Source organism: Nanorana parkeri, unplaced genomic scaffold, assembly GCF_000935625.1.
Source record: "Nanorana parkeri isolate BGI_ZX_2015 unplaced genomic scaffold, ASM93562v1 scaffold10, whole genome shotgun sequence".
NCBI classification, from domain to species: Eukaryota; Metazoa; Chordata; class Amphibia; order Anura; family Dicroglossidae; genus Nanorana; species Nanorana parkeri.
This window is the reverse complement of record NW_017306278.1, coordinates 455,127-467,913: the sequence shown is the minus strand read 5'-3', so window position 1 is coordinate 467,913 and position 12,787 is coordinate 455,127. Positions and strand designations below refer to the sequence as shown.

General features: G+C 43.1%; 1 protein-coding gene across 1 annotated transcript in view; it reads left to right on the top strand.

Annotated features, from left to right (window-relative positions):
• Positions 1-1,695: 1,695 nt before the first annotated feature.
• The window catches only part of SLC6A5 (solute carrier family 6 member 5), a 73,359-nt gene continuing 62,267 nt past the window's right edge, over positions 1,696-12,787 (top strand). The window contains exon 1 of the mRNA XM_018554748.1: positions 1,696-1,752. Within this exon, the coding sequence (XP_018410250.1) occupies positions 1,696-1,752 (57 nt within the window). The remainder of the gene's footprint in view (positions 1,753-12,787) is intronic.

Here is a 12,787-nt window from a genome sequence, read left to right as displayed (position 1 = left end):
CAATAGTTAAAGTGTAACAAAAGAAAATAGATTAATATACTGCAGCTTACCGCTTCATAATGTGATGGCTGTATTAGTTTCCCTTTTTTTAGACTAAGAACATTTTCTGCAAGTACAGAAATATATCTGTTGATCCTGCCAGACATCCAGTGCCCTTATAACCTCCCGCGCACTGAACTGAAACATCAAGCAATGCTTGATGTTGTGGTTGTAGTCTGAATCAGGAGAGCAGCCTAGGCGACAACACTGCTACTCTATACAGTATACTCAGTGAGCGTTGTCACCTTAAGACAGAAAATGTGTTACTGGTAGTGTCCCAATTTCAAAGCCTTATATGCAATTTATTGGCCATAAAAGGTGTATGGGGATCCGGGAAACTGTCCTGGGGGACATGTATGGGGGTCCTGGTACTGCCATGGGGGTCATGTATGGGGTTCCGGGTACTGCCCTGGTGGACATGTATGGGGGTCCGGGTACTGCCCTGGTGGACATGTATGGGGATCCGGGTATTGCTCTGGGGGACATGTGTGGGGGTCTGGGTACTGCCCTGGGGGACATGTATCAATGCAAAAAAACACTTTTAAAAATACTGTTTTTAAAGGAGCAGTGATTTTAACATCACTTTAAGTGAAACAATAAAACTGAAAAGTTTTAAATATGGTGCCTGGGGGGTCCCCTTAACCTGCCTGTAAAGTGGCGGATCTGTACAATGTAAAGAACCTGCTGCAGCAAAAATTACATTTTTAAAGAAAAAAAAAAGCATGCGTTTCCCCCTCCCAAACAATACAAGACCCTTTAGGTCTAGTAGGAAAGTTAAGAGGGACGCCATTTAAAAAAACAAAGAAAAAAAAGTGTGTGGGGTTCCCACCAAAAGTCATACCAGACCCATTAGGGCTGGTAGGAATTTTAAGGAGGAACCCACTCCCAAAAATGGGAGGGAAAAAGACATGGGGTCACCCCTAAAATTCCCAAACAGACCCTTGATCCAAACACTGGCCTGGCAGGGCAGGAAAGGGGGGGGGTGAGTGAGTAACCTCCCCCCCTCCCTGCAATACAAGGCCACTGGAAGGGCGCTTTTCCAGGGTCGCCGCTGGGAAAGCGCCTTGTCACTGTGCCGATGGGGACAAGGGTGTCTTCCCCACAAGCCCTGGGGCGTTGGTTGTGGGGGTGAAGGCAGGGGGGGGGGCTTATTAACATCAGGGTACCACTTTAATAAAAGGGCACCCAGATGTGCCCCCCCACCCTTGTGAATGAGTAAGGAGTACTTGTACCCCTCCCCATTCACTAAAGGGTAAACTGTTGGTTGACTGGAATATCGGGACCATCCCTAGTTACTGGGAGGATCACCAGGTGAAAATAAAACAAATGCAGCCGCCACCTCCAAGCACTGGGAAGCTGCAATATATTACATTGTGTGTTCCTTAGTTTAGATACACTTTAGATTTTGTGGGGTGAGAGTTTTATATTGCAGGTTGATGTCTGTAATATTCTCAGTCCCCCCCTCACACACACAGGTCTCTTCCCTGACGTTGGTTGAGCTCCTTGTCCCCTCTTCCTCCAGCGAAGCTTCTTATCTCACGGTGAGAGAGTGATGGTGATGTGATCGAGGAGTGAATCAATTACTATTATTCATCTTTGACAAAGTAATTAAGACTTCGCTGGCTTGTTAATTCAGTGTGAATAGCTGAGCCGGTGATGGATGCAGATTTACAGCCAGTCATTGTGAAGGAGATTATCACAGTGAAGAGTCAGGTGATGGAAGCAGCGGCCTCCCCCCCGGGGACCTGATCACTGCCTAAATATTATGGTGTACAAGCGCCCTGGGAGAGGGAAATGGACTCTGTACATTTGTCGGCTCTGCGGGGTGTCCTTCTCGCCCGTACAGGGCAAGGGCTCCTTGTCGTCCGACAGCTTGTATCCCACATGTGCACCGGCTCCCTTCCATAACAGAACAATGAGCTTCACCCGAAGGGATGTTGTTACCTTTTATCCTCCATTGTTTCATCATTTGGTGCTTATTTTACTACTTACAGGGAAGGTCACATTTTTTTTTTCATCAGTTTTATTTCACTGTATTTAAAACCGTACACCGCGGGTGAGCGAAATTGAGAGTTTTCATTTACCCAAATTTTTAAGAAAAGAAGATGGTTTTCAAATTGTAACAAAATTCAGGTATTAGATACGGGCTCTGGGGTCCATTTCCTTACTAAACTCTCAAACTTTGTTTCTATAAGGAATCCAGATGAAACAAATATACATCGCACCGCAAAGTATTTCTTTATATGTTTCCCACGCATTCACAGTCATCATGTTTCCAAACAGCTCCAAATCTCTCAGCTCGGCTTCCCTGAACTTCCTGTCCAGTACAAGATCACAAAGGACAGAGCCGTCCCCAGCAACTGTTCATCTACCAGCTTAGAGAATGAGAACGTGTCCTGACTTGCTTGCTGTGTCTGTGTGTTTATGGTGAAACACACAGCTAACTACCCTGTTTCCCCGAAAGTACGACCTACCCCAAAAATAAGACCAAGTACTATTTTTGGGAATTGCTAAAATATAAGACCTACCCCGAAAATAAGACCTAGTTGTGACCATTCCCAGGGCCAGTGGTGGCATAAGGGGGGAACTTGAAGAGCCGCGGGAGAGGCATGAGAGAATCAGAGGTGCCAAGGAAGCCGGCGCTAGAGGAAGCGAGGCGGCAGCGCAGGGAGCAGAGCCGCATAAGCCGATGCTTCCTCTATAGCGCTGGCTCCTGTCACAGGCGGAGTGATACCACATGCACTCCGCCTGTGAGGAATCGATAGTGAAAGTGCGCTTCGCTCATTCTGGCCAGCGATTGGTTACCAAATTGTTCTTGGAAAGGTACGGCCCCCCTGATTGTCCTGATCACCATATTTGTGTATATGAATACATGTAGACTGTTGTACATGAATAAGTGTGGCTTGTTGTACATAAACATTTTTTGTAAATAAGGCCTACCCCGAAAATAAGACCCAGTGTGTTTTTGTGAGCCAAACAAAATATAAGACAGTGTCTTATTTTCGGGGAAACACGGTAGCACACACAAGGGTGGCTCCATAGGACACTGCAAGGGAAAGGAACCACCCCAAAACACAATAACAGGACCAATGTTCAGTGCACCAGCTGATCCTGCAGGAAACTAAAACTTTTAAACATCAAGGAGCTGCATCCATTGTAAGTGATATTGGGTGGAGACTGAATGTAGGGAGGAGGCTTCCCCGGCACCTCGTGTCCCAAAGACTCTGGAGTTGGGAACAGAGTCTGAGTGGACAGCGAGTGGCACAGGTGCCAGTGGTGATCACAGCGTGCAAGATGGAGTTCCGGCACCGGATCGGGTCACGCTGAGGTGTAGTCAAAACCAGGCAGGCAGCGGAGTGCAGAGCAGGATCCAAGATCAAACAAGCCAGGGATCAATCCAGTCGGGCAGCGAGGTACAAAGGCAGGAGACAGAGGCAGGTCCAGTGAGCAAGCAGGAGGTCAGGGGCCTGGCAGCAATCAACAAGGTCAAGGACAATCCGGGCCAAAGTCAGCAAGGTAATCAGAAGCACAAGGAACGCAGGGGAAGCTGAAGACAATCCAGCAACTTGGAGTCAGGTAGACTGGCTTTAAATAGGCCGATCCATCAGGAAGCAGCATCACTTCCTGTGCGCCATTTGGTGCGCTTTTGTGTGGCTGTTCCGTGGTCACACGCATGCGCGCAAGTGCCCGTTCACCGCCAGTACGGAAAACTGGACCCCGTGTATGCGCAGTAGCAGGTGGTTTCTGACAGATATAATCAGCATTTGAAATAGCTTAGTCAGCATAAAAGACAAGCCAACACGTTCCAGTGGCTTCATTGGGACATTTTGTGCTGGACGATCTTGGTCTGAAAGGTACTAGACTTGAATGAGTCGAAAATCCTCAAAAGTAATAGAAGCGATGAAATATATTGGTTTGTCTTTTATGGTGACACTATATTTATATGTATATTTGAAGGATACGCAAGAAATTATTTGCACTTTCATGCTTGGAGTGGTATTTCCTACTTTATAAACACTTGGAGCTTGTTCATAGGCTTTATTTGTGCCTGTGCACGGCCTACCCAAAGTGACTGCACTCAACTCAAACATCCATTCAGCTACGAACAGGGCACTCCCCACCCCCGCAGCTGCACGTATACACAGGGGTGGGATGCTGGTGACATCATTGACCTTATATGTGCTCAAGGACATTGCACTAATATGAGCATATGGTCAGTGACATTGAGCTAATATGGCCATGTGGTAATGATGTTGACCTAAGTTGGTCATGTGATCTATGACATTGACCTAATATGGCCATGTGGTCAGTGACATTGAGCTAATATGGCCATGTGGTCAATGACATTGAGCTAATAAGGCCATTTGGTCAATGACATTGAGCTAATATGGCCATGTGATCAATGACATTGAGCTAATAAGGCCATGTGATCAATGACATTGAGCTAATATGGCCATGTGATCAATGACATTGAGCTAATATGGCCATGTGGTCAATGACATTGAGCTAATAAGGCCATTTGGTCTATGACATTGAGCTAATATGGCCATGTGGTCAATGATGTTGAGTTAATATGGCCATGTGGTCAATGATGTTGACCTAATATGGCCATGTGGTCAATGATGTTGACCTAATATGGCCATGTGGTCAGTGACATTGAGCTAATATGGCCATGTGGTCAATGACATTGAGCTAATAAGGCCATTTGGTCAGTGACATTGAGCTAATATGGCCATGTGGTTAATGACATTGAGCTAATATGGCCATGTGGTCAATGATGTTGACCTAATATGGCCATGTGGTCAATGACATTGAGTTAATATGGCCATGTGGTTAATGACATTGAGCTAATATGGCCATGTGGTTAATGACATTGAGCTAATATGGCCATGTGGTTAATGACATTGAGCTAATATGGCCATGTGGTCAATGATGTTGACCTAATATGGCCATGTGGTCAATGACATTGAATTTATATGGCCATGTGGTCAATGATGTTGACCTAATATGGCCATGTGGTCAATTACATTGAGCTAATATGGCCATGTGGTACATGATGTTGACTTAATATGGCCATGTGGTACATGACGTTGACTTAATATGGCCATGTGGTCAATGGCATTGAGCTAATATGGCCATGTGGTCAATGACATTAACCTAATATGGTCATGTGGTACATGACATTAACCTAATATGGCCATGTGGCAATATAAAATCAATGATGCCACCAGAATCCTGCCTCTTTGTTTAAGTGTGGCTGCAGGGCTTTACATTTTAAATCATACATCTATTTAAACCTGAATGCCAGACTTCCATTCAGTCTTGCACAGTTGTACCGGCTCCTCCCCTGGACTGAAGTGACCCCCCTGACTGTCCCTGGCTCTGCCACTTTGGGGGATTTCAGTTCTTTCAGTCATGAGTACTCAGCATCCTCATTTAATTCTCGTTCTGAATGAGCAGTTCAAGGAACAAGGTTAAAGGTTTTACATCATGAAGAATGACACAGGAGGGGCAGGGAAACACCCCAAAGTGGGCAGTAACAGAGCCAGGATGTATGGCAGGGATCTCTGCTACAATACCCGAGTTATAGCCAGCTTGCAGGCTACTAAGATTTCCAGACAACACTTATAATAGAAATATCAGTTTGGTTGAATTCAGCGTTTAATATAGTCCTGGAAGTTGTTCGTTGCCCTATCCTATTACCCGGATGTTTTACAATTTGGTGTTCTGCTCCTTTAAGTATTGGATTATAATAAACAGGATTTATTTTCCATAGGGCTCTGGCTGAAATTCACTTTCTATGAAGAAGACTCCCCCCGTGCCCCCTCCACACTGCAAGATGAATATCACTAAAAACACCATCTCATTATCATCATCGGTGTGATCATTATTATTATTATTGGTTGTCCTCCTGTGTTCCGGAGATAATGCCTGGACTCTTGTCTCTGGGGGTCATTCATTTTACACTCTGTCACTTCATTATGTGTAGTAAATGATGATTCACTAAATAGTCTCATTATCCCACCACATGCCCCGCATGCAGAGCCCTCGATAAACCCCAATGAGATGCTGTTGTGTTGCTGCCGCTTCAAAACAGAGCCAAAAACAAAATGCAGAAAAGAGAGTTATTTGCTGGTATCCTTGTTCTGTATACTACAAAGTAATATCCTGGAACGCTGAACCCATCAAACACAGGCTCTGCCCTCAGAGGGATTCTGCAAGTGTGAAGGTAACTGATTACTAATGTTAAAACCGGTAAAAATGGCGAGCGCACAACAGTTATGGAATGTGGTAAGAGGAATAGATCTGTTTAAAATCAATTTAAATGTTAAACAATTCTGGAACAATTTTGAAACAATGTTAAAACAAAAGTTAGAACAAAATTTAAAAAATGGGGTGAGCCAGCTTCTTGTTCAGGGGGAGGAACCCTGTAGACATATGTAAAAAGGAGGGTGGAAAGAAGCGCTGCAACCCTGGGATATTTTGGGGATAGTATAAATAACAACTTTAAAATCATTACTGGACTGAAAACTCACTGTTGTTTGGACGGACAAGATGAGGTCTTGCAGATCAAGAGTATCTTGACCACTTCTGGCTTGACAAACTTCTGGCTTGACAAAGAGGTCCTGAACCTCGAAACGCGTAGCCAAACTGCTCGACTGACATTCCCATCACCCAGCAAGATAGACCGCACTGTTTTCCAGTCCTATGCCTGTCTCCAAAACGATCTGTCACAACGACTGCCGACAGTTTTTCAAACCGCTACAGAGCGGCACTCTCGCTCCCGTTCAGCCGTCGGGTCTCAGCCTGGCCAGCTGACTTCCCACGGTATTGGACGGCACGAACACCCTCAGTGCATAGCCTGTTTACAAACAAGGCTACAGGACGGCAGATTTCTTGCGCTCCAGCCACAGGAGCCTCCTAGCTGTCACTACCATCTCTCCTCCATCACCAGGGGACCAAACCAGATACTTCCAAGCCCATACCTCTCACCGGCAGGACATTTCTACGTCCATCTAACAGTACAATAATCACCAGTGAATATTTATGAACTGCCTATTCGATGATGTAGCCCGTTTACCACATCCACACCGATCGGCCCGAGACACTGCTGAGCGATCCATACAGCCTTTACTCTTGATCTGCAAGACCTCATCTTGTCCGTCCAAACAACAGTGAGTTTTCAGTCCAGTATTGATTTTAAAGTTGTTATTTATACTATCCCCAAAATATCCCAGGGTTGCAGCGCTTCTTTCCACCCTCCTGATTACTAATGTTAAGCATATGTACATCTGGAGCTCATAATAGTAATAATGATAATAATAATAATATAGAATTTAGCTGACATGAAAGTGACATTAAACCCTCAGATTTTTTAACATAGAACAATACTGTAACGTGCGCCTTACTGTAATCCATGGTGGTTTCCCTTCTCTTTGCTGCTCTTCCTTTTAAATCTGTATCTGTTCTCATGCTCTGCAGAACTTCTGTTTTGCAGCAGACTGCCTTGTCTCAGGAATGGATACACGTTGTCTGTGTATTAGTTTCTATAGGCTTGTAACCTGAGCCAGCACTACAGGAAGAGGCCCTGAGCTGAAAAGGTAAGTTCTCCCCCAGCGTGAGAAGACATGAGGATTTAAAAGGAAGAGCAGCAAAGAGAAGGGAAACTACCATGGATTACAGTAAGGCGCACATTACAGTATTGGTTTATGTAAAAAAATCTGAGGGTTTAATGTCACTTTAAGGGCCCATTCACACCCAGTTCGTTGGTGCTTTGCTGGGCATTTTTTTCCAGCACAGCTGCAACGTAAGAGAAGGCGATTTGCCTTGTTCCAGATGTGATGAGTTCAGCAATGTGGTTTGTACTGAAAAAATTACGGCATGCAGTACTTTTTTTCCCCGCATCACACTGCACTGTGCCCATAGAACTTAATGTAATGCCACTTACAAAGCCATCCACAACTCCGACCCCGGCTATATCTCCAACCTGGTCTCAAAGTATCACCCTAATCGTCCGCTCCGCTCTTCCCCAGCCCTCCTGCTTTCCAGCTCCCTCATCACCTCCTCCCATGCTCGCCTCCAGGACTTCACTAGAGCCTCTCCCATCCTATGGAACTCTCTACCTCAACCTGTCCGTCTATCTCAAACTCTGACTGCCTTTAGGCGATCCCTTAAGACCCATCTCTTCAGGGAAGCTGATCCCACCTCAACCTAACCACTGAACCATCACATTCTCAAACAATTCATCCCCACACAGCTACCTCCTCATGTATCACTGGCTCCTCCCTTTTAGATTGTAAGCCCTCAGGGGCAGGGCCCTCCTTACCATCTTGTCTTGAATTGTATTGTGATTGTAATGTCTTCCTTATATTGTAAAGCGCTGCGCAAACTGTTGGCGCTCTATAAATCTTGTATAACAATAATAATAATAACTTGTGACAATTCAATAAAGTTCTAAAAAAAAAAAAAGTAACAGTGCGATAGGTCACGATTAAGCACATCAGCACTGTGTTGGGTAAATGCAAACCATCAGCTGTGTGGTGTAACGTGGCTACTTGTATAAATGGGAGGTCAAATTATAAATGTTTTTACACAAGATTCACACAACTTTCACATATTTTCTATTTGGATTCCATTGGGAATGTGTGAATCCTGGGGGAAAGTTGTGTACATTTTGGGTTAATCATGTTATAAATAGGCCCCAAGTGTGTTTGATGGCAATTTCTATCCTGCTTGGTATTCCCATTAAATGTAAGCTTATGGAAACCTTCACAATCCTGAACAATTCAGACTAAGTCTGTAAAAAAAAAATACGAGGGGAGGCCGATAAGTTCTTACCCTCACCATGATCTAGATGTGCCAGGGATCTGACATTTTTCAGGTTTATATGTGGATATCTTAGTAATATAAGCGGAGGGTCATCTTCAGTGAATACAGCATGCCAAAACAACCAGTAGATCCAGGTATATAGGCCAGTAAAGCTATATACTAATCATGACTTTTCCTGGTTTAGTCAAACTTGGTCCCACTCTGTCCTGCTTCTCCAGCCTCCTTATTGGTCCTTTAATGTGATGGGCAGCCTCAATCAACATCAAAGAGGCTTAAGGGGGAAGGCCGGGCTTGGGAGGCTTAGCACACTGATATGGTGATATTGAAAACAAGTGCATACTGCATTAAAATTTCAATACAGCTGTGCTTTGGTTGCAACTATTGCAGTGTTTTGTATTAATCATTGTGATGATGTACATTTTGCCCGAGCCTTAAAGGTTAGTGTTAGGGACCATGGTTAGGTTAAGGGGTAAGTTGAATGGTTAAATACATGGTTAGTGTTGGGTTTAGAAGTTATGCTGAGATTAAGGGTCATCAGGTGCCAGTGACTCTTTTCAGGTTTAATACAGGATGTATCATTTTCAGATGTGATGTTTTTTTTAAATATCTGTCAATCTTTATTAAAAGATATAAAGCAAATCCAGGGTCCAGGTATACAAATCGATATATAGGTGCAAGGCACAGAGAGGAACAAGAGGAGAGAACTCATCAAGATACCATCCAAAAAGTACTATGCTGAGCATAAGACAATGCAGTGTAATGGGATCCAGATAACAGAGTTACATACACATGACTGCAATAACCTGCAGAAGAATATCATCAATTATTTGTTTAAATGTATAACACATGCCAGAAAAGTTTATATTATTGCACAAAATCCACAGTTGACATTTCCAATGTTGAAAGCTTTTCACCAAAAAGTAACCAAATCATTTTCCAGAATATGAAAACTGAGCAGAATATCTGCAGCTCTCTGACCCCATTGTCCTTCTACCTGTCCTCCCCTCCTCTCATTTCTGCTCTCTCTCTCTCTCTCTCTCTCTCTCTCTGTATCTATCTATCTATCTATCTATCTATCTATCTATCTATCTATCTATCTATCTGTCTGTCTGTCTGTCTGTCTGTCTGTCTGTCTATCTATCTATCTATATATATATAACTCTGTTTTCATAGCTCTTTCTTTCTTTCTTTTTCTTTCTTTCTTTGTTTATTTATGTATTTATTTATTTCCTCCCTTTTTGTCTCTATGTTGCAGTCTATCTCTCTGTCTCACTCTCTCCACCACTCTCTTTCTCCTGTCTCTTTTCCTCTATAGCTCTCTTTTTGTCATACTTCACCTTCTGCAATACACACAATATATAATCACAGCCTACGGTGAGTAAAGCACACCCCCCTTTCCATGTACTTAGGACCCGGTGCAGTGGGCGCAGTATTTCAATTACCCATAAAGCGCCATGTATACTGACCAATACGTTTAGATGTGTAGGGGGCTGAGGGCTCCCTGGCAGGCAGGGGGGTTAACTCTCTGTGACGTCACGTTTGATAGTAAATGCGGTGCGTGGTGTAGCCTTTTATTACTGACACTTTAAAGGGAAAAAAAAATATTAATTGAGTCGTTTTGCTGGGACATTTATTTATTATGTCTAAAAAATAATATCATACACTACATTATTAGTTAATTAATATTAATTTTGGTAATAATAATAACAGAAAATTTCATTAAATATTTGAGAAAATAAACGATACCATTTGTACAATTACTTTTATCCCATATGTCAGTCTGAGCTCCGTTAATTCGATTCCTGTGATTCTAGGGCCCTGCACCTTCTCTGAACGTCCTACTACACAAAATTCAGAGTCAGGATTTTCTAACAAAAGAAAGAAACGAAAATGTATATTTATATGTTTTTTTTGCTTCTGAGGTGCTGTGCCGAGGGGAAAAACTCCATAAGCCAAAAAAAAAAAAAAAGAAGCATTGACATAACACAGCATAATAGTGTCTGATCCTTACACGGGATGAACTCGAGAAAACCAGAAAAGAATGAGGAAATAAAATATGAAGAAAGTAAAAACAGAAACGGCTGAGCAATTTAAAATATTAAAACAGCAAATTGTATATGTAGATAACAAATGGTAAGTTGTAGATTTTCTTCAGCAAAATGGAGAGCTCCATAAGCTTTCAGTGTACCCCGAATAGCGAATTGCTCCTATATGTCTATTTGCGTATGTATGTATGTATAGGTGTATGTGTATGTATGTATGGATGTATCTATTTGGCAAGTTTTTGTATCCATTTCTAGGTATCTCTCTATCTATCTATCTATCTATCTATCTATCTATCTATCTATCTATCTATCTATCTATCTGTTATCTATCTATTTAGCTATCTCTATCGATGCATCTCTGTATGTATGTGGAAAATTATATATCCGTATTTATGTTCCTTTCCTTATCTATCTATCTATCTATCTATCAATCTATCTATCTATCTATCTATCTATCTATCTATCTATCTATCTATCTTTTTATCTATCTATCTATCTATCTATCTATCTATTATCTATCTATCTATCTATCTATCTATCTATCTATCTATCTATCTATCTATCTCTATCAGTCTGTCTATCTCTATATAACTTTGAGCCCTCTATGACATAAAAAGACACTTCTGTGAACTATCAAGGCCATGGCACGTCCAAATATACGTAATTGAATAGTAAATCCTTTTAATGGGCTAATTAGAGACTTTATAAAGCACAGATAATCTCTGAATATTCACAGTTGATAGTCGACCATTAACTCTTTGCAGCTCATCCCCGAGAAGCAGATTGCAGGGTCCGCAATACAAATCTGACTCTGATCCTGGCAATCCAGACACTGCAGAGTCCCAGCAAGGCAAAAATAGCATGCGAATGCAAAGGGAATAAAAAACATACTGGAGCTGACAGGGACTCATTGCTGGCTGTGTATTTAATGCAAAAGGACGTGGTCCTGGCGTGCCCCCTCTAATTACTGATCCCCCCACCCTCCTATGAGTCGCATTAACTACGCAATCTCCCGGATGACTGACAGCTCGCGGAGATCTGGGAGGACGCGGCCCCTTTAAGATGTGAATGTAAAAGTAATGATTTATCAAACTCTTATTATCAAGAAAATGTCACACGAAGGGCACCTTGTTCTGTACTGACGCAAAGCCTTCTCTTTCTCACCAAGCTATAGAAGCCTAGGCTCCTCTCAGCAGCTGATTCAGTCTATCCGAGCCGGCTGTGTGGATTTCTCGGCTGTGGATGCATTCCTGGAGAGCGGTGAGTGAGGGGACGGTGTGATTTGGGGGTGTGGGGGTCACCTCATTCCACAGCTGGCCCTGGTGCTGAACCTAACCCTAACATTCTGCTTGCACATAGGGTTACTGTCCCTGGTGCTGAACCGAACCCCAACAGTCTGCCAGGACATATGGGTGCTGTGCATAGTGCTGAACCTAACCCCCAAATTCTGCATCTACATATGAGGAACTGTCCTTGGTGCTAAACCTAACCCTACCATTCTGCCTGGACATGGGGTAACTGTCCTTGGTGCTGAACCTAACCCTAACATGCTGCCTGTACCTAGGGGGACTATCCCTGGTGCTGAACTAACCCTAACATTCTGCCTGGACATAGGGGGAACTAAGTGGACATGCCAAACAATTGCATAGATGGCTATAAGATGGCTATATGACAATTGCATAGATGGCAAAGATCAGAGCAAATGTTATATCTACTTAGTAACATTTTGATTGGAGTCTCTGTGTGCAAATGTTTCTCTCTCTCTCTCTCTCTCTCTCTCTCTCTCTCTCTCTCTCCTATCCTCCTATTTGTTCTACCTCCAAACACATTGTGTGTGTCTCTCTCTATAACACCCACACACACACATAAAGTGT